Here is a 26872-nt window from a genome sequence, read left to right as displayed (position 1 = left end):
AGAGAGGGAAGAGAGGGGGGGGGGGAGAAGAATGTTTCCTTCAGGGAAGAGGCTTGGAGAGACTATAGATGAACAGACAGACAGTATGGACTGATTGTTGAAGTATAACACGATTCATCTGAAAACAATGATATGCTTTACATATTGTAGATATTTACATGTAAGGACTAATACACCAAGACAAGGCCATGGTACCATAAAATAGCTTTTCTATAGACTCGATTTCATTTAAACCCCATGGATAAGGGTAACATTCACAGTTTGGGCATTATTGGGATAGGAACATTGGCAAGCTGGTGAGCTTCTTCTCCATCCCGAATGTCTTTTGATTCCATTGAGCAGTGTGCTAGAACCTCTGGCCCTTCAGACCAGGGCTCTCAGTTGGCCTGAATGCTTTCTCATTACTCCTGTACCATTTACACACTAATAGAGTTTGTACGGCCCAGGCTCCACCATGAGACACTCCACTTTTCATTACTCTGTCCTAATAATGGGGGAACAAGGGCCGGTTGGAGAGGGAGGGACGACAGGCTCCTTTATTCCCCCCCAGAAAACCCATTTAAGGCTGCTGGGCACGCTCAATTGAAGACATCTCTCAGACATGTATTGGCTCCTTTCAAATACAGACATTGTCGTTGTTCATTCCCCCCTCTCCCGCCCTCCCTCCTTCCTCCACCCTACCCCTCCTTTACATTCCCCTCATCTATCGTTCATCAGACGTCTCCCTGCTTGGCGTGTAATTGGAAAGCCCTCTTGGAGATTGGGTTGGCCTGATGGTTCCCTGCCAATGCACTGGGATCACTCAGGTGAGATGCACACAGGGATTGAGTCTCTTTGCTTTAGGAGGAACACACTGCCTCCTGGCCTGATGCTGCCAGACACTGAGGCACCGTGGGGTTGAGAGGTTTGGGGGATATGTAGTGCCAACACAAATAACAGCATAACATTTTGAGTTGAGTCTTGACTGACAATGTATTGAGTGAAACATAAGCTTGGAGGGAAATACAGTGGCTTGCGAAAGTATTCACCCCCCTTGGCATTTTTCCTATTTTGTTGACTTACAACCTGGAATTAAAATGGATTTTTGGGGGGTTTGTATCATTTGATTTACACAATATGCCTACCACTTTGAAGATGCAAAATATTTTTTATTGTGAAACTTGAGCGTGCATAACTATTCACCCCCCCAAAGTCAATACTTTGTAGAGTCACCTTTTGCAGCAATCACAGCTGCAAGTCTCTTGGGGTATGTCTCTATAAGCTTGGCACATCTAGCCACTGGGATTTTTGCCCATTCTTCAAGGCAAAACTGCTCCAGCTCCTTCAAGTTGGATGGGTTCCGCTGGTGTACAGCAATCTTTAAGTCATACCACAGATTCTGAATTGGATTGAGGTCTGGGCTTTGACTAGGCCATTCCAAGACATTTAAATGTTTCCCCTTAAACCACTCAAGTGTTGCTTTAGCAGTATGCTTAGGGTCATTGTCCTGCTGAAAGGTGAACCTCCGTCCCAGTCTCAAATCTCTGGAAGACTGAAACAGGTTTCCCTCAAGAATTTCCCTGTATTTAGCGTGTTTGCTTATTTTATTTCTTTAAGCAATGGCTTTTTTCTGGCCACTCTTCCGTAAAGCCCAGCTCTGTGGAGTGTAAGGCTTAAAGTGTTCCTATGGACAGATACTCCAATCTCTGCTGTGGAGCTTTGCAGCTCCTTCAGGGTTATCTTTGGTCTCTTTGTTGCCTCTCTGATTAATGCCCTCCTTGCCTGATCCGTGAGTTTTGGTGGGCGGCCCTCTCTTGGCAGGTTTGTTGTGGTGCCATATTCTTTCAATTTTTTAATAATGGATTTAATGGTGCTCCGTGGGATGTTCAAAGTTTCGGATATTTTTTTATAACCCAACCCTGATCTGTACTTCTCCACAACTTTGTCCCTGACCTGTTTGGAGAGCTCCTTGGTCTTCAAGGTGCCGCTTGCTTGGTGGTGCCACTTGCTTAGTGGTGTTGCAGACTCTGGGGCCTTTCAGAACAGGTGTATATATACTTAGATTGCACACAGGTGGACTTTATTTAACTAATTATGTGACTTCTGAAGGTAATTGGTTGCACCAGATCTTATTTAGGGTCTTCATAGCAAAGGGGGTGAATACATATGTACGCACCACTTTTCCATTATTTATTTTTTAGAATTTTTTGAAACAAGTTATTTTTTTCATTTCACTTCAGCAATTTGGACTATTTTGTGTATGTCCATTACATGAAATCCAAATAAAAATCCATTTACATTACAGGTTGCAATGCAACAAAATAGGAAAAACGCCAAGGGGGATGAATACTTTTGCAAGGCACTGTACAATGTGTTCATTTGCAATGGGACAATGAATTCTCATTGACTAGCCTATCCCCTCCAGGCACCTGAGGTTGAACATACTGAGTGAGAAGTGCACATACTATCTCTGACACAGAGAGAGTGAACTGAAAGGCAAAGAGTGACACAGACGTACTGAGAGATAGTGACAATGGCGGTGTGATTTGACACGGACTGACACGAAGCACAACCTAACTAGAGCCCATTGACAACCAGTGACAGGGAGTGGACTGAAGACAGGCACTAAGTGACAAAGTGACTGATGCTAGGTTGACATAGACTTTGGAGGAGAGACACAGAGGAGTAAAAAACAGGGGGGGAATCTAAAGTCCTATTGACCGCAGAAGCAACCAAATGACCCTGCCCCAAGTCATGTCTGTTACTGACATGATTTAAACATATGCGCTTAGCACTGCTGGGGAGAACAGAAGACAGGGCTGTGACAGCTTATCTATATTTTAAAACAGGACAGACAGGAATCCAGAGAGAGAAGGAGTGATATAGAAAGAGTGGGGTTACTAATGTGTGTGGATTGGCCAGGGCTTTCCTCCTATGAGCCAAAGGTTTGGAGGCTGGGGGCCACGTACCTGTGGTTACCGGGCAGACTTCTGGTTGTAGCTAGGGGAATATGACAGGAATACTGTACCCTGCCTTACACAAAAGCATATACATCCAAAATCACATTCACAGTCAGTGGTGTAAAGTACTTAAGTACAAATACTTTAAAGTACTACTTAAGTAGTTTTTTGGGGTATCTGTACTTTACTATTTCTATTTTTGACAACTTTTACTCCACTACATTCCTAAAGAAAATAATGTATTTTTTACTCCATGCTGTAAGGTTCTGTATTTATTTTCTTAGTCAACCTTGTGTTCTTGAACGTAGCCCTGTCTTTCATTTTTGTTCATTGATTTCCTCACCTGGTCTCATTATCTCCTTATTTAGTTCAGTTCATTCTGTTTGTGCCTTGTATTGTTCGTTTTGACTCTACTAAGCTTTTTCCTAGCTCGTTTGTGAGAACCAGTTATAGCCTTCAGTCCTAGTTTTTGATTCTCCTGCCTGTTTGCATACCTGTGTATGACCATTGCCTGCGACCACGATTCCTGCCTTCTGGGAAGGCGTAATAAACACCTGCCGCACTCTGCGCGGGAATCTACACCTTTTTCTCCCTGAGTATTCATTACACATGCGTTACATTTTGAATTCTTAGCAGGACAGGAAAATGGTCCATTCACACACTTATCAAGAGAAGATCCCTCGTCATCCCTCCTGCCTCTGATCTGGCGGACTCACTATACACAAATGCTTTGTTTGTAAATCATGTCTGAGTGTTAGTGTACGGCTGGCTATCCGTAAAAAAACGAACAAGAAAATCGTGCCGTCTGGTTGCTTTATATAAGGAATTTGAATTGATTTATACTTTTACTATTGATACTAAAGTATATTTTAGCAATTACATTTAGTTTTGATACTTACGTATATTTAAAACAATAATTTTAGACTTTTTCGCAAGTATTTCACTGGGTGACCTTCACTTTTACTTGAGTCATTTTCTATTAAGGTATCTTGACTTTTACTCAAGTATGGCAATTGGGTACTTTTTCCACCACTGCTCACAGTCATGCACATATGCATGCGTACACACACACACAGGCCTTCAAGCCCTATTGCACAATCAATCTTTGGCCATGAAAAATGCCAGCACAACTTTCATCAATTCTTTTCACTGTGAAGTAATACCTTCTGGGGAACTCTCTCTCTCTCTCTCTCTCTCTCTCTCTCTCCCACCGGCTTTGCCTGAATATAGAAAGCCAAGCACTGTGCTAGCTGTCATGCATATGAATAGCTCAAATGTTTCACAGCGCCGGCTACAAATCCTCATTGTTGCGGCGGAGATAACGTAAGCTAAGTGTAACAAAGAAACTCCCAGTCAATGCCATTAGTGTCATCTCCCCAGTAAACAAACCGCTCCCCCTCAGAACTCCAGCCGCGGCGTAGCCATGTGGGGCTGCATGGGCGCTGTGACACGCTGGGCTGGGTATGAATCTTTAATGCCTGTCTCATGACGCCGCAAGGTGGCGGGGCCGTTAACGTTACACAGGAGTTGCCTGCCAATGCCACAATCTGCAAATTCAATAACAAACTAATATCCAACCCTCCGTGCCAGCGAGGTCTCTTTCTCTCTGAACCCACTCCCACCAGTCTCCCAGCTCCATCCCACCTAGCCACGCCGGGATATTAAACAGGATTTATGCCCCCCTCCCACCTCTCCGCCTCCTCAGTGAGCTTCACCATGGAAACCCATCTTTTCAGGGGCGAGGGCAGAGGAGCAGGAGGAGAGACAGTGTGTGTGTCGACAGCCAGCCACAATCGGGAGGTAGCGCCGGGTTTAGCAAAAGGCCAGCCGAGCAGGGGGAATTCATGAATATGTATTCGAAGAGGCGTAGGACTATAGGAGTAAACAAGTACAGAACAATGGCGGGAAACTTTACATGGCAGAGAGATGATTCCTCTGTAACTAGAAGGGTACAGGGAGTTACATAGTTCTTATCATTGTTAATTCTGTTTTCAAAGAAAACCTAAAGGGTTAACTGCCTACCGGTAACCACATTTGCTTGGCTTGTTTTAGGGTTGTTACATACATAAGTTATTCCACTGGCAGTTACTTTGGTAGGCCTATGATGTCATGCAAAGTGGGAGAAGATTGGGAAAGTAGGTGCACTACCAAACAGTTCAGAGGAAGACCTCAACAACAAGACCTCTTTCAGAAAACAACAAAAGAGACATAAAAAAAACAAGGCATAAGAGGACATTGCAGAGTATTAGTACACAGTTTTATTGCACTACATCCGAGACAGATGACAGGATGACAATCAGAAATACTTATTGTGCACTTCTGGTGCTCTGCTGTGACTGTCATTATAATCTCCAATCAAACTGAGTGTCATCGCCACTGACACGCTACATATTTTATTGTGGTGCTTCACATTCCAGAATGCCCTTGATGTTTATAGAGAGTACATGGTCTCAAGCGTCAGGGAGAAGAGTTTCTTCTCATACTCTAATGTATTCAGAAATGGATCTCAAAGAGGTGCTAAATTTGGAGTTGTCTGCATGGCCATGGGTTCTCAGGCTTGTTAAAACCAGACGCTCCTCCGTTTGATGTAATTAGCAACAAACACGTGATGTTGCCGTGGCTTTGATATCCTACCGTTCACAGTTCCCAAGAGGGTCACACGAACACAACGTTCACCAAGACAAACTTGTTTGTTTTTAAAAGGGTTTGGCAGGCATGCATTGGCAGGCTGTTCCCTTTACAGTATACTTGACAAGCTATTTCTGATAGAGAGCTGACATTTCCAGAGCAATACAGAACACGGCCTAGCCTATATTTATTTTTATAATACACTCATTCTGTAATAAAAGATGCATATCTTAACCACACATAAAAATGCTAAATATTTTACAATAACCTAATAGAAAAAAGGAATTATAATAACGTGGTCCATTACCACATTCTAAAGAGATAAAATATTCAAGGAGGCACTCATTTGCCATCAGGTTAATTATCTGTGTTCAGAGGCGCTGATGCGTTCACTTTAGGAGATTAATGAATTATGACTCTTATTTACTTAAACTGGGGGTTTTCGTCACCATCAGGATTAAGTGGCATGCCCCAGGGTCTAGACGTAGAGTGCAATGTGCTGTAGAGGAGTAGTACAGCACACTATCAGAACAACAACAACATTACAGACTGAACAGTTTGAAAGGGGACAGGATATGGAGACATTTTGGCAATAGCTAAGTAATAACTTGCCTTGTCGTCTTAAAAAAAAAAAAAAGTTTTACATTATTTACTAATGTGGAACAAAATAAGAGGTTTGCCAGGCAGATTTTTCCATAACTACTTTGCTAGTACTATACCATAACAGAACAGATTAATTTAAATACAAATGTGATGTGTGTAAAACATGAAGTGGACATGGATAGTTTGTTTACCGTTGTCGTTGCCCAGGTGGAAGTATCCATCAACAAGTGAGGCCCCGTTATTGAAGTGCTGGGTCATGTGATCCAGCCAGTTGGCCTCCACCCCTTTGCCCCCCTCGTCACGGAGTTGAACCCTCAGCGGTACCTTCACAGTGTAGTACTTCAGTTGGCCCTCACGGTCAGTTGGATGGTTGAACAGGGCTAGCAGATCCACCCCTGAGAACACAAAACACTCAATCTCAATTTCTACAGATTGTGCTGACATGAAACATGTCATGCAACAGAGATTTATAACGTGACAGAGTTGATAGCCTCTAACAGAGGTGATTTATAACACTTAACAGAGTTGACTCATACCCTGTAACATAGGTGATTAATAACACATAACAGAGTTTACTCATATTTTTCCACAATCCCCTACCAAAGGCTTGTGCCTCAATTGAAATGGTCCTCCTTTAATATGGACCAAAAGTTACAAATTTGGATGGACTTTTGTTTTGGCAGCAGCCATTTAAATCAAGAGCGGCATTATCTTCTATTTTTAATGCAAATATCTGCCATTCCCATGTGAACCAGATGGAGGGCCAGAATGTGTTAGACTCCCACACACGAAGACTCACAAAAGACACAGGCGCGCACGCACACACACACACACCCACACACACACACACACACACCCACACACACACACAGAGTGCATCAGAGGGGACCATGGTTCAGTTGCTCTGGTTTTCTGTCTGTCAGTCAGTCAGTCAGTCAGACACCCAGGAAGAATGAATCATTTATAACCATTTCCTTTCTGCCACGTCTGACTGATGTGACAGCTGGCCTCCAAATCTTGTCGTTTTCCACTCTTCAAAGCTCCAGAATCACAACTGAATCACAATAATGCAGTACAACTCTCCCTGCATACGTTAGAGAAACTACAAACTTATTGAAAACTAAGCTAAGTCAATACAACAAAGTCTCTCCACTAATCTTAATGTTTCAGTTTGTTTTCCCCCAAAAGAGTGAATTTAAATGAGGCTTTCACATAATATTAAAGTTGATGTTTACTTGTTCAAGGCCATCGGTTTTGAGGAACTGCTAGCTTCATCATTCCACTAAATGCTCTGTGTCTGCTATGTGTCACAGACCGTTCCTCATTTATGCATAGCATAAAACCTTGCACTAATGCATCCGACTAAACCAGACAACTCAATGGTAATGCATTTAAATATAAGATAATCGTGGCAAAATGTATAACATACATGCTATTACAACATTTATAACAATTTGTAGCATATGTTATTTCCATTTGACAGCTAGCTTTGTATGCAAGGTTAAGTCTGAGCTACAGTAGAGGCAATAAAATAATCCAGGGATCCATACATATCAGATCATTCCCACATAATAACCACTTCAAAATGCAACTGACTCAACAATTTTAGCATCATGGGCATCAAAGTTAAACAAATATTTTAGGATCGCCCTTGACTTGCCCTGAGATTAGGATGGTGATAACACACAGTAGAGTGTATCGGCTATTAAGACCTGCCTGGCCGCAGTCACATGAAAGAGATCAGATGACAGACCTGCTATGAGACGTTACCTTGTGTGGGTCAATAATTGAGAAAATGTACGACTAACGAGTAAATGAGCGCATGAACGCAATTACAACATTCCAAATGGGTCCCTTTAAGGTCAGATGGGTGCCCGTTCAAGTGATAAGGTCAGGCCCCATAACCCTAACTGATAACGTGTACTGTACAGAACCACTGTTGAACATGACAGCATCTGTTGTGCTAATCCACCCTCCTCAACACTGATTTAATCAGGACTAACATTTCATAATAAATAAATGCTCAAACCAACATGTAGGCAAGCTTTCTCTGCAACATGATTTTTAGTTGGAGAGCAGTTAGCTTCATACTGCTTAATTTCTAAGAGGTAATGCCAATAATGATGTGTGTGACCATTGTGATGTTTGTCCAATCTCTGCCTTTTTCATACTATCACTTCCTCCTCTCACACCTGTGATCCCACAGGAATGTTCTCAGCACTAGTTTCAATCACCTCAACACTCTTTGATGCAATTTTAGAGCATGTCGGTTTCAATTCTGGTCAGTCCCAGTTTCACTTCTGACGCTTGGCTTGTGACCCTGTTCCCTGTTCCACATTCTGCTGTTGTTTACTGTACACCTCCAGCTCTGGAATCAGGAGGATCACGGGGGCAAAGCCACCCAGAACTGAGACTTTGAGTCAATCTCAGCAGAGAGAGCATTAGCGAAGAGGACAAGGGCACTTGGCACATGGTCACACACCATGCTGGCTATGCTGTTGTGGTGGTGTGGACTATGGTGGTTTGGGGATGAAGGAGGAGGGATAAGGCTGAGTGAGGTAGGGGGGGAGGACGAGTCAGTTGGGGATTATCTCACTGCAATACGCACTGGAGGGAGGTCCAGATGGACCAGGGTGCTGTGTCTATAGGGAGCCAAGCATGTATGGGCACACACATGCACACACACACAGAGGGGTGCATTCAACACACATGCACATTTTATGAGCACGTTTTCCAACTGGGGTTGAAAGAGAATGTGTGAGAGAGGGAGAGAGAAAAAAAGAGAGAAGAGCTGTCCATCTGGTATTCTAAAATGCTGAAATATGCTAATTTAAGCCAACTTTATGCTGCACCACAGTGTGAGGAAATTGAAGAACCATTTATGCTGTTTCAAGTTGAATCTTGCCTGGCATACTGTATATGAATCCAATTACATAGTAACGAATGTAAATCTGACAATACTCACCATTGGCTCTCTGAGTGTGATGGCTTGGTTTCTCCTTCAGTTCTATGGTGTTCGTCTTGTTATTGTTGTGTGTCAGTGTGTCTTCCACTATAAGATCCTGATCGTGATCTTGCTCGCTCTCTGTGGATGGTGTTATGGGAAGAGAGGACCTCCCATCATGGTTGCTTTCCTCCACAGTAGTCTCACTCTCCCCAGTGTTCCCAGTCTGGCCCTCCCCCTCCCCACCCTTACATAAGGAGCCTTGGCCCTCATTGGCCCCAGTGTCCATCGCCTGCTCCTGGGCTTCTGGTTCTCCATGGATCCGGGGGCTAGTGGGGCTTCGGCTGCTCAGGGAGCCAAGCACAGAGCTGGGGCTGGAGTGGAGGGAGAGGGAGGGCGTCTCTGGTTCTCTGGTCTGGGTACCTCGTACTCCACACGGCTCCTGGATGAAGCCCACAAACATGACCCCCTGGTCTGCAGCATCCTGGATCTGCTGGAGAGACAGATAACAAACAACAACCTTAGAGAGATCCGTGGACGACCTGACTTTTACTATTACTATTTAATAATAACAATCTTTAACACTGTATGCTCTGTTATGATGGACTGTCAATTAAGATCATGTTGGCTAATCATGAGTAAGATCAAAGTTTTAGCTAGTGCTCAATGGACTTTCAAAAACATTTGTGATAACCTTGAAACACAACCTAGAACATAAGCACACATTGCTAGGTCGTGCCATTGTAGAACCATAGCTATTTTCCCCCCTGAATTTCCCTCATTTACTCCCTATTTTGTCAACCAAATGGATTCCAGGGGAACTGTTTACATACCTGGTATTTGCATATAATTATAGAGCCACCCTCCCTCCCTCCACCCCTCTTCCCAACATCAGCCATTCAAATTGAACTAGAGTTGATTGGATTGCAATGGCTCCAGCCCTGGCAGGACTGCAACCCAAATCAGGCATTGCTTTTCCCATTTCATTGTCATCTGGCATTTTATGTCAATATTGGGATATTCCATCAAATGAAATTGAAATGCTAACTGTCAAGCAATGTTAATGATGCCATTCTCCATTCACATTCTGTCATAAGATCCAGCCAGAGGCAGCACATTCTGCAATCTGCACCCGGGGACCAGGAGAATCCAAATCAAATCAGCATAGGCGCCATATCACAGGTGATCCTCTATGAATGAAATTGTAAAATAGTCACATCGTTTCCTAGCTGCATTGTTTAATATCTATTGAACGTTCGCTCAGCCCTTGCACATTTTTATTCCCAGCGAAATTGCAAAATGGAATTGCCAAGATGAAAATATTGTATCTCATTTGAGGGTAATGTTGCCAGTCAATGAGGGAGAGGGATCATTTCTACTGTGTGTGTGTGTGTGTGTGTTAATGTGAGTTAACTCAGGTGTGAAGGTAATGGATAGCCTTTGAAATGGTCCGCATTGAATGGAAAATCACACTATGGTATATTGCACATGCTCAGGTCAGAGAAACAGGTAAACATCATATGTTTCTGTTACATTGCTATTTATGATTACAAGCCTCTTTGCTTTTATCTGTGATATCTCAGTATATGATATGGTTATGGACATCAGCTTGCTTGAGAGTGATTAGTGCTAACATGTCTTCACTGCAGAATGAGAGCAGCCCTCTGTAAAGACTTACATTTTCCAGTTCTACATAGGCTACATATTTCCTATTTTCCAGATAGTAGAGAGAGTGCTCCAGGAGCCGAGAGTTTGAAGGTCAGAATGAAACTCTGGTCCTCAGGCGACTGGCCGGCTGAATTGATAACCCATTTCCACTCCCCAATGTTTCATTAAAACTAAGGACTAGCTGTGGAAATCGAGTCGAGATGAAACCCAACAGAAAAGAGATTGTTTTTGCCCACAGGGCCTCTAGGACCTAGAGGATGGTCTGTTGTGTCCGTGATCTGAGTCCACTATACCCTTTTCACACTATCATGCCACCCGAACAAAACTGTGCTGGCTTAATATTTTCGTTCACGTCGATGTCCTTTTCAGCACAGTTGTGGATGCCTAACCACTAACCAGCCCAGCTCAGTACAGCTTGGCTTGGCTCAGCTCGTCTCAATAGTGTCACAGGGCCTTATCTGAGGCTCACCTTCTTGAGGTAGCCCTGGATGAGCTCTGGGGTGGGCACCTGGTCGGCAGACAGACACTGTTCCAGCTGCAGACGGTAGGGAGCACAGCTTGACTGGCTCTTCTCCAACCTGCAGTAGCAGCCACACAGCGGGAGAGAGAGGAACAACACATTTCAGCCACAGTCATTTCAGTCAGACAATACAGACATACACCACATTCTGTAATACATATCTGAAATGGTGGCACAGAGAAATCCTTGAAAATAAAGTATTTATGGATTTGTGCAAGGGATTTATGCCCATCCATATTAATAAATCACATATGAGCCGTGTTTAATGTAATTGTTGGCCTGTATGACAGAAAAAAAAAAAAAAGAAGCACTTAAGTTAGACACAAATCAGGATTGAAAGGGGCACATTAGGGTGCGATAGGAAACTCAATGCAATACAAATCTTGTCTTGTTTATCCACTTATCAGTATTGTGGGTGGACGGAATCTATTTATATGGGTCTGTATTTTTCTATTTTCTCTGGAGGAAATCCCACAGCTAGCCCTGGAGGAGGCCACTGTCCCAGCTTCCATCACTCTGCTTCTCTTCTCATCCTGTTGACAACACGGATGGGGCCCCTCCACCCTCACCACAGCGTGTGTGTGTGTATCTACAGTATGTACAGTGGGGAAAAAAAGTATTTAGTCAGCCACCAATTGTGCAAGTTCTCCCACTTAAAAAGATGAGAGAGGCCTGTAATTTTCATCATAGGTACACGTCAACTATGACAGACAAATTGAGAAGAAAAAAATCCAGAAAATCACATTGTAGGATTTTTTATGAATTTATTTGCAAATTATGGTGGAAAATAAGTATTTGGTCACCTACAAACAAGTAAGATTTCTGGCTCTCACAGACCTGTAACTTCTTCTTTAAGAGGCTCCTCTGTCCTCCACTCGTTACCTGTATTAATGGCACCTGTTTGAACTTGTTATCAGTATAAAAGACACCTGTCCACAACCTCAAACAGTCACACTCAAAACTCCACTATGGCCAAGACCAAAGAGCTGTCAAAGGACACCAGAAACAAAATTGTAGACCTGCACCAGGCTGGGAAGACTGAATCTGCAATAGGTAAGCAGCTTGGTTTGAAGAAATCAACTGTGGGAGCAATTATTAGGAAATGGAAGACATACAAGACCACTGATAATCTCCCTCGATCTGGGGCTCCACGCAAGATCTCACCCCGTGGGGTCAAAATGATCACAAGAACGGTGAGCAAAAATCCCAAAACCACACGGGGGGACCTAGTGAATGACCTGCAGAGAGCTGGGACCAAAGTAACAAAGCCTACCATCAGTAACACTACGCCGCCAGGGACTCAAATCCTGCAGTGCCAGACGTGTCCCCCTGCTTAAGCCAGTACATGTCCAGGCCCGTCTGAAGTTTGCTAGAGTGCATTTGGATGATCCAGAAGAGGATTGGGAGAATGTCATATGGTCAGATGAAACCAAAATAGAACTTTTTTGGTAAAAACTCAACTCGTCGTGTTTGGAGGACAAAGAATGCTGAGTTGCATCCAAAGAACACCATACCTACTGTGAAGCATGGGGGTGGAAACATCATGCTTTGGGGCTGTTTTTCTGCAAAGGGACCAGGACGACTGATCCGTGTAAAGGAAATAATGAATGGGGCCATGTATCGTGAAATTTTGAGTGAAAACCTCCTTCCATCAGCAAGGGCATTGAAGATGAAACGTGGCTGGGTCTTTCAGCATGACAATGATCCCAAACACACCGCCCGGGCAACGAAGGAGTGGCTTCGTAAGAAGCATTTCAAGGTCCTGGAGTGGCCTAGCCAGTCTCCAGATCTCAACCCCATAGAAAATCTTTGGAGGGAGTTGAAAGTCCGTGTTGCCCAGCGAAAGCCCCAAAACATCACTGCTCTAGAGGAGATCTGCATGGAGGAATGGGCCAAAATACCAGCAACAGTGTGTGAAAACCTTGTGAAGACTTACAGAAAACGTTTGACCTGTGTCATTGCCAACAAAGGGTATATAACAAAGTATTGAGAAACTTTTGTTATTGACCAAATACTTATTTTCCACCATCATTTGCAAATAAATTCATTAAAAATCCTACAATGTGATTTTCTGGAAATTTTTTCCTCATTTTGTCTGTCATAGTTGACGTGTACCTATGATGAAAATTACAGGCCTCTCTCATCTTTTTAAGTGGGAGAACTTGCACAATTGGTGGCTGACTAAATACTTTTTTTCCCCACTGTACCTGCATGTGTGTGTGTGTGTGTGTGTGTGTGTGTGTGTGTGTGTGTGTGTGTGTGTGTGTGTGTGTGTGTGTGTAAGAAGACTTTAAACATTATCACATGCAGCCCAGGCCTAACTCTCTCTCTCAGTCACAGAGACTTCACAGCACAGCGGGAACCTGAGTCATCTCTCACAGTCAACAACACCCCACAGAAGTCAGACGTCACTGTCACACCAGTCACCCATCATTATTCAACTTATCCCAGATCAAATGTCAGTAGCAAACTATGTCAAGGAAAATCTGCACAGTGGATGCTCTGAATCATGTAGAGGTTTTTGGAAACTTACTGTGCAATTCACAGCACTGTGAAGCCTCAATGTAAAGGAAAACCGCTGAATTCTTGCTATTCGTTTTCCACGTTCTGTTATTGGAAATCATGAAAAGCAGACTGGATCTATATACTTGAGGAGGGCTCAAATCCATAAAGGACAAAGTGGGAGAAAAGTGCGTTCAAAAAGTGTCCCATTGCCTCTCTAGAGGCACGGACTTCTTTAAAAATAGCCCCATCACCTGCAGTCCATCTTCTCGGTGTGAAACAAGTAACTTGCATTCAGCCCCACAGTTCTGCTGTCTTCTGCCAGGCCACGTGTGGCTACAGTAAGTGTCAAACGCATGCCTGGCTCCAGCCTGCAGCCGGCCTGACTGCAGCCTCCTCCTGGGTATACGTCTGCCAGACTTCCCACTCTCTCTGCAGACTGCTGCTGCTATTTATTCAGCTGCACTGTCAGTCAGGTTCAACCGTTCAAGGTTCTGTATCCCGGACCACAGGGAGTATTAAAGGCACAGTCTGGGATTTGGAATCTGGGAATGGTTATTTAAATTATTGATATGTTGGGGCGTGTTGAAGTTTTTTGAATCCCAGAATGTAGCTTTAAACCCAGAAGCCCTCACATTGGGCGCCAAAATCGCAATTCCAAAAATCACAATCTCCATGACAACGGCTCGGTCGGGATCCACCATCGAACCTGTGTTTAGCAATCTTTCATCCCTGGCCTTTAATAATATAGCACATATTTTTCTAATGTCAGCTTTTCACAGAGTCATGAATAATTTCATTGGACGAATCTCCTCTAATGGTTTCTGGTCCATACAGCTCTCTCCCTGAGCGCATGTGAATGCTACAATTATCCAATAGATGATGAATATATCCCATCAGACACCGCCTGCTGAACTGTAACCCCGCTATGCCGCAACCTAATTTAACATTGGGAAATTTGACAGTTGACATTTGAAAATTAAAATGGTCCTATCCATTCTCTCTGTTCTGCCGATTTGCGCAGGTTACCACGGTCAACAGCGACAAATCACAGTCAAAGAGACTACAGGCTTTTAAAGTTATGGCCTACTTAAAGATGCACTCCAGGATATTAAGCACAACAAATTCGGAAATGTATAGTACAAATTGGATTGAAAACATATCACTGCAAAAACAACAATATTTGCAGGACATAACATATCATACAAAATGGATGACGTACTGTAGTACACAATTTGATGACATAATACACAAAAAAAAGGGGACCACTTTTGGCTCATGAGTGGCACTTTCAAAACTACTGGCTGAAATTATACAAAAGTCATTCCAGGTGACAGTGTTCAACATTAACAATAATGGCACCCAGCTCTATGTAGGCTACCTGCCCCTATGTAATTCCTGGCTCTAGAAGCTTTTGCAATGTCACCCTACTGTGCAGCTATATCCTTGTTCACTGAGGCTTTACAATTGAAGCTAATACTGTAGAAAATTGGCTGGGATTGTATCCAAATAGACATTGTGTGCATACTAAACACAGAACATCCAGCTGCTGCTAGGCATAGCCTAGCTGCTGTTCTTGTTCTGGTCCCTGTTCCTTCTAGCACACACACACACACACTATCTCTCTCCCTCTGTCTGTCTCTCCTTCTGTCTGTCTCCAGCTGACGCATAGCGCAACGCAGAACGAAGAAGACTCTTTTGGGTCTGATGAATGGTTGCGCTGTCGTGCTTTCATCTGCAGTTTTCTCTCCCTGATTCAAGGGACTGACAAGGGAATAGGAGAGGAAGATGCTCCCCGGTAGATTTTTTTTGTTCTTTCTCTTTTATCCCCCCAGGGCTGGTGCTGATGCGAGCAGCCGTCTCCACGGTGACAGACGCTGAGATAAAGCAGGATGGTTTGGCCGGAGCCATCAAAGGATGGCAGCCCTTTCCCCTTTCTCTCTTTCACACTCCAGCTGTGATCTTGTTTTCTCTCTCTACTGCTTTCTATTCCTCTCCTCATATTCAATGTTTTCCTCCAGAGGAAGGCAACCATGTCTGTGTGTAAAAACCCCATGCTGCTGCCCATTCATCCATCCCTTTTCATACAGAATCAATATGTATGTGCTCCCAGCATAGGATTAGGGTCTGGAACTTGTTTGTGTGTGGTTTTTATGTGGCGACAGTGGGAGAGAGGTGTGATACATTTCCCTAGACCCTAGGAGCTCATTAATGGGCACAGGCTCTTTATAAAGAAGGCAAGAGCCATGTGTGGATGGATTGTTGTGCTTTACAACTAACTAAACCCTCCACCTGTACCAGCCAAATGGTTTGTCCTTTCAAGACAACACTAGGCAACCAGGAAGTGCAAAACAAGAACAACAAGCCAAACCCTAATATACTGAGGAATGTGCAGGAATTATTTGTTATTTGGAATTACTTATTTAAGAATCTTGAGGTGAATTCCTGGATCATTTATCAACGAGGGGAGAGTCCGGGGATTTATGGAGTCTGGCGTCACTGTCCGACCCCAGGGCTCTGGATCCACGAGAGAGAACAGACCAGGCTATAAAACATTGTTAAGAGGGGAGGGTGAGAGGTTCAAATGCTGCCCCTCTAACCTCTCTGTGGGGAAAGTGACTAGTGAGTGTCTGGTTCTACTTCACACAGGCAGTCATTCCCAGAGACCTGTATGTGGCCTAACACTCTGAGTAAACACGCATGAAACCGCTGTCCTTCATAACAGCCAGCTGGTAGAACACGGGGCACGCGAGGCCAGCCAGGGCTTCAGCCGGAAACCACCACCACCAGCACCACCCCGCCATGCCCTTCACATACACTTTGAGTAAAACCATGCCCTGATCCAAGCTGACATTCACCCATGGCTCGCGACACTGACAGGGGCCCGGGTGGAAGGCAGATGTGGGGGGCAGCTGTGACTTTGGGCCATTCCACATGTTGGCCGGAGCATCAAAAGCTTGGAAAGAGATTATTTGCTTGCTAACATCCAAAACAACAGCCCTGTGACAGCTAGCCCAAAACAACCTCTGTAATACCAAAATACAGCTGTCAACATGAAGCATTGCATTCCAGTGTCTACATCCATGTAGTAATATACATTTTTATTTGCTGTACAGATTACGTAATGACAAAGATTACGTAAACACAAATCTATTGACCCTGGATAAGGCTTATGCTAATTGTGTCAATGTAGGTGCTCTGAATAAATGAAATGTGTATGTATTCGTACCCATCATCGAGTCGGATCAGCACGGCCCTGTAGAGCTGGTGCTGGGGGCTGACTGTGTCGGGACCACAGGGATGAATGAAGGGGTGAACGGCAACCAGGGAGAAACCCTGCTTGTACAGGTCCTGGAGCTGGGCTGGGAGCTCCCACACAGACGAAAGACACAGTGTAGATGAGCCATCTGGAAGACAGGGAAAGAGACAGAAATAAGGAACAAGACAAGATACAGTTTCTGTGTGATTGCTTCAGGTGTTTTGTTATTGTAGTGGAAGTTATAGTGATAGTAATGACTGCAATAGTAGTAGTAATAGTAGTCCAGTCGAGTGAATCATACTCAAATTCAGGTAAACGTGATAAACAGAGAGGAGATTCAGCAACTTTTGGAGGACAATGGAATTCAATAAAAAAAGCTTCTTTATTGTTAAAAGTAGAACCAACGCTTTTAGGCTTTTGGACTTCTTTAGGACTTTTAAGACTTGTACAAACAAGAAAAGTCTCATCTAGTTGAACTAATTCACAACAAGGTCAAATAGAGATACAGAGGGAGGTCAACCAAATTGCCTAAAAGAAAACATCCCTATCAAATGTCATAATACTTTACTGCAGTACAACAACCCAAACGTAAGCAGGACCGGATGTCAGTGTTGATCCACGGAGCGTTTTCAGTTTGTTTTGGCAATTAGCATCATGCCTTTGGCTTTGGCTCCCTGGTCTGAGAGTTAATAAGACAGGATAAAAATCCAATCAAAGCTGATTGTTTAGCTCTATGATACGAGCCGCTTTCTGAGGAGAGCTTTGATGCCTTCTCGACAGGGCTTAACCTCCCAATAGGAGTGGGGAAGACAGACGCTTGGTATTAATGAGATAGTAGACTCGCTGAGTGACCAGATATTTTGACGTGGGGGGATAAGGAAGTGTGTGTGTGGGGGGGGTTATTTTATCTTAGTTTTTCCTTAAGCCTAGTCGTCTCCAGTCGTCTCAGCACAATCCAAGCAGCTCGGCCAAGCCATGCACAACAGCAGCAGACAAAGTGTCAGCCTTGCCTCAGAATCGCCGAGCTGTGGAACAACGAGCAACACAGCTTCTGTCCGGACGGCCAATCAGAACAGAGTGTATGCTAATGAGTGGCGGTTCAGGGAGAGAGAGGGATAGAGAAATGAGAGAGAGAGAGTGCTTGGCCCGACAGTGCCTGGCGGCTGGGCTCCCAGAACGCATTGTGAGGCGACATTTAAACCGGTCCAAACAGCTGGCCCGCGTGGGAGACAGTCAAGACAAAGAGCAGGATGGAGGGAAGGAGGAGGAGAGGAGGGGTGCAGAGTCTCGTTGTCTGTCTGTGTGATCTGTCACATGTGAAACAAGTTGTGGGAATGTCACTGCTGGTAATTGGAATCAATGCGGCATACAGTGGGAAGAAAAAGGCAAAGTCCATGGGAACGCCGAAACAGAAAGTATATGAGAGGTCACAGTCAGGTCAGTGAAGGATAATTTGGTCATAGAGAAATACTCACAGCTTCATATCGCTGTATAGTACATCAATAAGGAAACGCTAACGACAATATTAGCGTAACTCTCACGTTAGGATTTGTGGTTGAATAGCTCCAGCAGAGTGATGGTGGTGTATACATGGGTTCACTCAAGTGAAATGATGAAGTTAGGGTGTTTTCCCAGCCAAACTACAAATCAATAAGACGTACTGTGTCTGTTTCTATTTGCCAATTATTTTTGTTGATAGATTTCACTTTGTTAACTGAGTATCTGTGAATTAATATAATAACTAAATTGTTCTACCAGTCTTTAGCACATTACTTAAAGACAATAGTGTGTCTTACAGTACAGTATATCAGGCTTTCCCAAACTCGGTTCCTGGGGCCCCCCCCGTGGGTTCAAGGTTCGGTTTTTGCCCTAGAATACACAGCTGATTCATCATCAAGCTTTGTTTATTTGAATCTGCTCTGTAGTGCTTGGGCAAAAAACAAAACGTGCACCCAGGGGGGGCCCCAGGACCGAGTTTGGGAAACCCTGCAGTATATCACCAGCATAACAATTGAGGAAAGGGGAGTAGTGGAGCAAGCCTTGTATTGCCAACCAGGAAACAGCAGGAGGAGATGAAAGCTGATTCAGTGAAGATCTGAAGTCTCTCCTGGGCATGGATCCAGAGGTTCATTGTGAAACAGCTACAAAAAAGCCTCTGTCCCCTCAGGCCAGTGACTGGTTGGCTAAAAATATCCCCACATTTTCTCAATCACACACTGTCCTACTCTGCCACAATACAGGAGCTCCCAGAGCTAAAAGGCATGACAGAGAAAAGAAATAGGCCACCCTCGCAAAATGTGTGGATTTCTATTTTTTTTCTGCCCTACTGCCGCTGGAAATGTAATTAATGCTTCTGTGATCTGTGATCTTATTTTCCCGTTTTGGTGATTCACAAACACTTTGTCCTTTCCCTTGAGGCTTGGTTCTGTGTTGTGCATGTATGCTGGGTATGTGAGATGGTGGATATATAATAACTTGACTAGAATTCTCTCTGCTTAGTCTCTGAACACTCCATTGAGATGAGTAAATATGGAATATGGTTTTCATTAGGAGCCAATGGAAACACACCCATAGGGGTCTTCTTAAGTTGCCTCTAATCGCTGTGAGAGCTGCTCCTGAAATCTCATCCAAAAGCCTTTATACGCTGGCCAACAGATATGTATATTTATCATTCAAACATCTCTTTTGAAGCCTAATGCAGGGTAATGCGAGGTCTCACAAACATGTGTGACGCGGTGAGAACGTTTATTTGGTGACAAGACCCTGTAATACATATAAAAATCACTTTTTTAGGTAGATAAATTCAGATATGATTCTGTGCAGTAAATGTATATATCTCAAGTCAATGTTTGCGTTTAATATCGTGAATGTGAGGGCCCTTGTTTGAAAAGCCCATAGTCAGACTAAGGCAAATAGGAAGCCAATTACTTTTCCCTTTTCTGCTTACCCAGAAAATTAATTATCTTACATAAACAGAAGAAAAAAAATATTCGTACCGTGAAATAAAATGAAAGAAAAGGCTCCTGGCTGACAGACAATAAATTGGTTTTCTGTAAAATTCTGTTAGCACAGAACCATCAAACAAAAGACTCACATTTAACAATGAGTAGAAAACTAAACGTGGGATTTTTTTTTTTTTTACTATCTGCTCCTCCAGGTTAGCTGGGGGATGAATGTTCTCACACAGGCCATGGTCGATGAAAATAAGTTTAACTGTTGGATACTATTTTTGTAGAAATAAACAGTAGTTAGTTTAGTTGATCTTCTTTACATGGCAACTGCCTGGCATTGACCACATGTGCGCATGCATGCATTTTCTTGTGTGTGAGAGTCATCCTCAAGAACAAGCTGATCCAAACAAGTTCCAAATACTTTTCAATCATCTTGGTCCTACCACATTATAGGGATATATATTTCACCTGGGCTGACATAACTTACAGTGCCTTCAGAAAGTGTTCACACCCCTTGACTTTTTCCACATTTTATTGTGTTACAGTATGAATTTAAAATGGATTACATTTAGATTTTGTGTCACTGGCCTACACACAACACCCCATAATGTCAAAGTGGACTTATGTTTTTAGACATTTTTACAATTTAATAAAAAATGAAAAGCTGAAATGAGTCAATAAGTATTCAACCCCTTTGTTATAGCAAGCCTAAACAAGTTCAGGAGAAAAAATGTATTTAGTCAGCCACCAATTGTGCAAGTTCTCCCACTTAAAAAGACGAGAGAGGCCTGTAATTTTCATCATAGGTACACGTCAACTATGACAGACAAATTGAGATTTTTTTCCTGAAAATCACATTGTAGGAATTTTAATGAATTTATTTGCAAATTATGGTGGAAAATAAGTATTTGGTCACCTACAAACAAGCAAGATTTCTGGCTCTCACAGACCTGTAACTTCTTCTTTAAGAGGCTCCTCTGTCCTCCACTCGTTACCCGTATTAATGGCACCTGTTTGAACGTGTTATCAGTATAAAAGACACCTGTCCACAACCTCAAACAGTCACACTCCAAACTCCACTATGGCCAAGACCAAAGAGCTGTCAAAGGACACCAGAAACAAAATTGTAGACCTGCACCAGGCTGGGAAGACTGAATCTACAATAGGTAAGCAGCTTGGTTTGAAGAAATCAACTGTGGGAGCAATTATTAGGAAATGGAAGACATACAAGACCACTGATAATCTCCCTCGATCTGGGGCTCCACGCAAGATCTCACCCCGTGGGGTCAAAATGATCACATGAACGGTGAGCAAAAATCCCAGAACCACACGGGGGGGACCTAGTGAATGACCTGCAGAGAGCTGGGACCAAAGTAACAAAGCCTACCATCAGTAACACACTACGCCGCCAGGGACTCAAATCCTGCAGTGCCAGATGTGTCCCCCCTGCTTAAGCCAGTACATGTCCAGGCCCGTCTGAAGTTTGCTAGAGTGCATTTGGATGATCCAGAAGAGGATTGGGAGAATGTCATATGGTCAGATGAAACCAAAATATAACTTTTTGGTAAAAACTCAACTCGTCGTGTTTGGAGGACAAAGAATGCTGAGTTGCATCCAAATAACACCATACCTACTGTGAAGCATGGGGGTGGAAACATCATGCTTTGGGGCTGTTTTTCTGCAAAGGGACCAGGACGACTGATCTGTGTAAATGAAAAAAAAGAATGAATGGGGCCATGTATCGTGAGATTTTGGGTGAAAACCTCCTTCCATCAGCAAGGGCATTGAAGATGAAACGTGGCTGGGTCTTTCAGCATGACAATGATCCCAAACACACCGCCCGGGCAACGAAGGAGTGGCTTCGTAAGAAGCATTTCAAGGTCCTGGAGTGGCCTAGCCAGTCTCCAGATCTCAACCCCATAGAACATCTTTGGAGGGAGTTGAAAGTCCGTGTTGCCCAGCGACAGCCCCAAAACATCACTGCTCTAGAGGAGATCTGCATGGAGGAATGGGCCAAAATACCAGCAACAGTGTGTGAAAACCTTGTGAAGATTTACAGAAAACATTTGACCTGTGTCATTGCCAACAAAGGGTATATAACAAAGTATTGAAAAACTTTTGTTATTGACCAAATACTTATTTTCCACCACAATTTGCAAATAAATTCATTAAAAATCCTACAATGTGATTTTCTGGATTTCTTTTCTCATTTTGTCTGTCATAGTTGACGTGTACCTATGATGAGAATTATAGGCCTCTATCATCTTTTTAAGTGGGAGAACTTGCACAATTGGTGGCTGACTAAATACTTTCTTTCCCCACTGTATCTGTAAGGTCCCTCAGTCGAGCAGTGAATTTCAAACACAGATTCAACCACAAAGACCAGGGAGTTTTCCCAATGCCTCGCAAACAAGGGCACCTATTGGTAGATGGGTAAAAAAATACAAATAAAAAAGCAGACATTGAATTTCCCTTTGAGCACGGTGAAGTTATTAATTACACTTTGGATGGTGTATCAATATACCCAGTCACTACAAAGATACAGGCGTCCTTCCTAAGTCAGTTGCTGGAGAGGAAGGAAACCGCTCAGGGATTTCACCATGAGGCCAATGGTGATTTTAAAACAGTTACAGAGTTCAATGGCTGTGACAGGCGGAAACTGAGGATGGCTCAACAACATTGTAGTAACACTGTCATGACCCATATATTTACACCTGTTGTGACATACGGTATATTGCGTTATTTTATGGCTGGTTATGACACCTACATACGAATGTCAACACCCACATTTATTCAGATGTGTTTTTTCCCTTCCAATATTTAATCCATGTTGAATTCAGGTTGTAACACAACAAAATGTGGAATAAGTCAATGGGTATGAATAACTTTCTGAAGGCACTGTAAATGTGACATATTATACAACGGGTGGGTCTAATCCTGAATGCTGATTGGTTAAAACCGCATTCCAGCCGGTGTCTATTCCACAAGTTACCACCAGCTAAATCTATGACATTAAAATGCCTATTTACTCTGTTCCATCTGACTGCGCAATTTACTGTTTCATCAGCCCAGCCAGGCAATTTATAAACTTGATCTCCACTATAAAAAACATCTAGACATTATCTCACATTTCTTTTAGACTAACATTTAGTTTTCAACAGCAGAGATTTGTATGAACCTTGCTGTCTCTCTGACATTTGCAACATCGTTTCAATATTCAAATTCGATCTCCAGCTGTCCCATAGTAATGAACGTGCCGGGAGTCGGGATGAGACGGACAGGTAGGCAACTTTTCTCTGCCAGTCAAAATCATGAATCAGCATCATTTTTATGGATATATATACAAACAACTATCAATAGAAAACTGCTAGTTTGAAGTGATTGTGTTAGCTGTGTTGTTGGCTAGCTCCTCTGAACAACAGTATCCTGACGAGAAAGCACATATTCTATGCCAGGCGAAATCGTCCATCATTAGCTCGTTATGGATGTATTCAAATAAATGTCACTAGAAAACAGCTTAAACAAATGCAAATGCAGCTACTTCGTTGTTATTCTGGCTGCTGTCACTAGAACCGATGTGGATGTGGTGGAGGAGTCAGGCGCAGGACACAGAGGTGAAGTCCAACAGACTTTAATAGTCTAATGTTTACGAGAAAAAACCCCGACCTCAAAATACACCAAGAGGCAAGGGAAAATTACGCACACGCGTAAACACTAAACACAAAACAAACAGGGTGCAAACACGTAGCTCCGACACTGTGGCAGTCATAACAACACACAATCATTCTAGTGCAAAACAAGGAACTTATAAGACACGTAATCAACACACAAATGGACACAGGTGTAACAGACAGACAAAAGCAATCAAATGACGAAACATAGAGCGGTGGCAGCTAGTACTCCGGGGACGGCGAACGCCGAAGCCTGCCCGAACTAGGAGGAGGAGCAGTCTCGGCCGAAACCGTGACAGTACCCCCCCCTTGACGCGCGGCTCCAGCCGTGCGCCGACCCCGGCCTCGGGGACGGCCAGGAGGACGCGGACCCGGGCGCGTGGGATGCCCACGGTGAAACTCAGTCAGGAGGGATGGATCGAGTATGTCCCTCCTGGGCACCCAGCACCGTTCCTCCGGACCGTACCCCTCCCACTCCACGAGATACTGGAGACCACTCATCCGGCGCCTCGAGTCCAAGATGGTCCGGACCCTGTACGCCGGGGCCCCCTCGATGTCCAAAGGGGACGGAGGGGTCTCTCCTATCTCATCTTCTTGGAGTGGGCCAGCTACCACCAGCCTGAGAAGAGACACATGGAACGAGGGGTTAATATTTTTATACTCTATAGGCAGTTGTAACCTGTAACACACCTCGTTCAATCTTCTCAGGACTTTGAAGGGCCCCACAAACCGCCGACCCAGCTTCCGGCAGGGCAGGCGGAGGGGCAGGTTTCGAGTCGAGAGCCAGACTCGATCTCCCGGTGCGTACACCGGTCCCTCACTGCAGTGGCGATTGGCGCTCGCCTTTTGTTGACGGATGGCACGCTGCAGATGGACATGGGCAGCGTCCCACGTCTCCTCCGAGCGCCGAATCCACTCGTCCACCGCAGGGGCCTCGATCTGGCTCTCGTGCCATGGTGCCAGGACCGGCTGATAACCTAAAACACACTGGAAAGGTGTTAAATTGGTGGAGGAGTGGCGGAGAGAGTTCTGGGCCATCTCTGCCCAGGGGATGAACCTAGACCACTCCTCCGGCCGGTCCCGGCAATAGGACCTCAAAAACCTACCCACATCCTGGTTGACACGTTCCACCTGCCTATTGCTCTCTGGGTGATACCCCGAGGTAAGGCTTACCGAGACCCCCAACCGTTCCATGAACGCCCCCCACACTCTGGAGGTGAACTGGGGACCTCGGTCAGACACTATATCCTCGGGGACCCCATAGTGCCGGAACACATGGGTAAATAGGGCCTCAGCGGTTTGTAGGGCAGTAGGGAGACCCGGCATGGGAAGGAGACGACAGGCCTTGGAAAACCAATCCACAACGACCAAAATGGTGGTATTCCCCTGGGAGGGGGGTAGGTCGGTTACGAAATCCACCGATAGGTGGGACCATGGTCATTGTGGAACGGGCAGGGGATGTAGCTTACCCCTGGGCAAATGTCTAGGCGCCTTACACTGGGCACACACCGAGCAGGAGGAGACATAAACCCTCACATCCCTGGCTAACGTTGGCCACCAGTATTTCATGCTAAGACAGTGCACGGTCCGGCCAATACCTGGATGTCCAGAGGAGGGTGATGTATGAGCCCAATAAATAAGTCGATCACGAATCTCGAGCGGAACGTACGTCCGCCCCACAGGACACTCGGTGGGAGTAGGGTCGGTACGCAGTGCCCGCTCGATTTCCGCATCGACCTCCCATACCACCGGAGCCACCAAACAAGACTCCGGCAATATGGAAGTAGGCTCGTTGGACCTCTCCTCTGTGTCATACCGCCGGGACAGGGCGTCTGCCTTACCATTCTGGGACCCAGGGATGTATGTGATCTTAAAAACAAACCGGGTTAGGAACATGTTCCACCTATCCTGACGAGGGTTCAATCTCCTAGCTGCCCGGATGTACTCCAGGTTACGGTGATCAGTCAGAATGAGGAAAGGGTGTTGAGCCCCCTCAAGCCAATGCCTCCACACCTTTAGGGCCTGGACTACGGCTAACAGCTCCCTGTCCCCAACATCATAGTTGCGCTCCGCCGAGCTGAGCTTCTTGGAGTAGAACGCACAGGGGCGGAGTTTAGGTGGCGTGCCGGACCGTTGTGACAGAACTGCCCCAATACCGGTCTCGGACGCGTCTACCTCTACTTGGAATGGTAAAGAGGGATCCGGATGCGCCAGCACAGGAGCCGAGGTGAACAGGTTCTTTAGTTTGACAAATGCCCTGTCCGCCTCAGCCGACCACTGCAAACGAACCGGACCCCCCTTTAGCAGGGACGTAATGGGAGCTGCAACCTGTCCAAAACCCCGAATAAACCTCCGGTAGTAATTAGCAAAACCCAAGAACTGCTGCACCTCTTTTACAGTGGTTGGAGTTTGCCAATTACGCACGGCCGATACCCGGTCTACCTCTATCTCCACACCAGACACGGACAACCGATAACCCAAAAAGGAGACGGACTCCTGGAAGAACAGGCATTTCTCTGCCTTGACATACAAGTCATGCTCCAACAGTCTTCTCAACACTCGGCGCACCTGGGCTACATGCTCGGCTCGTGTAGAAGAATACACTAGGATGTCGTCGATGTAAACTACTACACCCTGCCCATGCATGTCCCGGAAAATCTCATCAACAAAGGATTGGAAGACTGAAGGAGCATTCATTAACCCGTATGGCATGACGAGATACTCGTAATGACCTGAGGTGGTGCTAAATGCTGTTTTCCATTCATCCCCCTCCCTAATGCGCACCAGATTGTACGCGCTCCTGAGATCCAACTTTGTGAAGAACCGCGCTCCGCGTAATGATTCCGTCATCGTCGCAATCATTGGAAGTGGGTAACTGTATTTCACTGTGATCTGATTGAGACTACGGTAATCAATACACGGGCGCAATCCCCCGTCCTTCTTCTTCACAAAGAAGAAACTCGAGGAGACCGGGGAAGTGGAGGACCGTATGTATCCCTGTGCCAAGGACTCGGCTATGTAAGTCTCCATAGCCGCTGTTTCCTCTTGAGACAGGGGATACACACGACTCCGTGGAAGAGCCGCTCCTGTCTGGAGATTTATCGCACAGTCCCCTTGTCTATGAGGAGGTAGCCGTGTTGCCCTCGATTTGCTAAACACGAGTGCTAAATCCTCATACTCAGGGGGA

General features: G+C 44.7%; 1 protein-coding gene across 2 annotated transcripts in view; it reads right to left on the bottom strand.

The window, feature by feature from the left end:
• Positions 1-26872, bottom strand: part of LOC121561391 (raftlin) — an 88210-nt gene that overhangs the window by 28328 nt on the left and 33010 nt on the right. The window contains exons 3-6 of one of the 2 annotated variants that reach the window (XM_045226173.1): positions 17034-17211; positions 11252-11360; positions 9136-9607; positions 6362-6565 (exon numbers count right to left, since the gene is read on the bottom strand). In XM_045226173.1, coding sequence (XP_045082108.1) covers positions 6362-6565; positions 9136-9607; positions 11252-11360; positions 17034-17211 — 963 coding nt within the window. The remainder of the gene's footprint in view (positions 1-6361; positions 6566-9135; positions 9608-11251; positions 11361-17033; positions 17212-26872) is intronic. The other variant, XM_045226174.1, reaches the window with a different exon arrangement.

This window comes from Coregonus clupeaformis, chromosome 17 (genome assembly GCF_020615455.1).
Source record: "Coregonus clupeaformis isolate EN_2021a chromosome 17, ASM2061545v1, whole genome shotgun sequence".
Taxonomy (NCBI): domain Eukaryota; kingdom Metazoa; phylum Chordata; class Actinopteri; order Salmoniformes; family Salmonidae; genus Coregonus; species Coregonus clupeaformis.
This window is presented reverse-complemented; position numbering and strand designations above follow the sequence as displayed.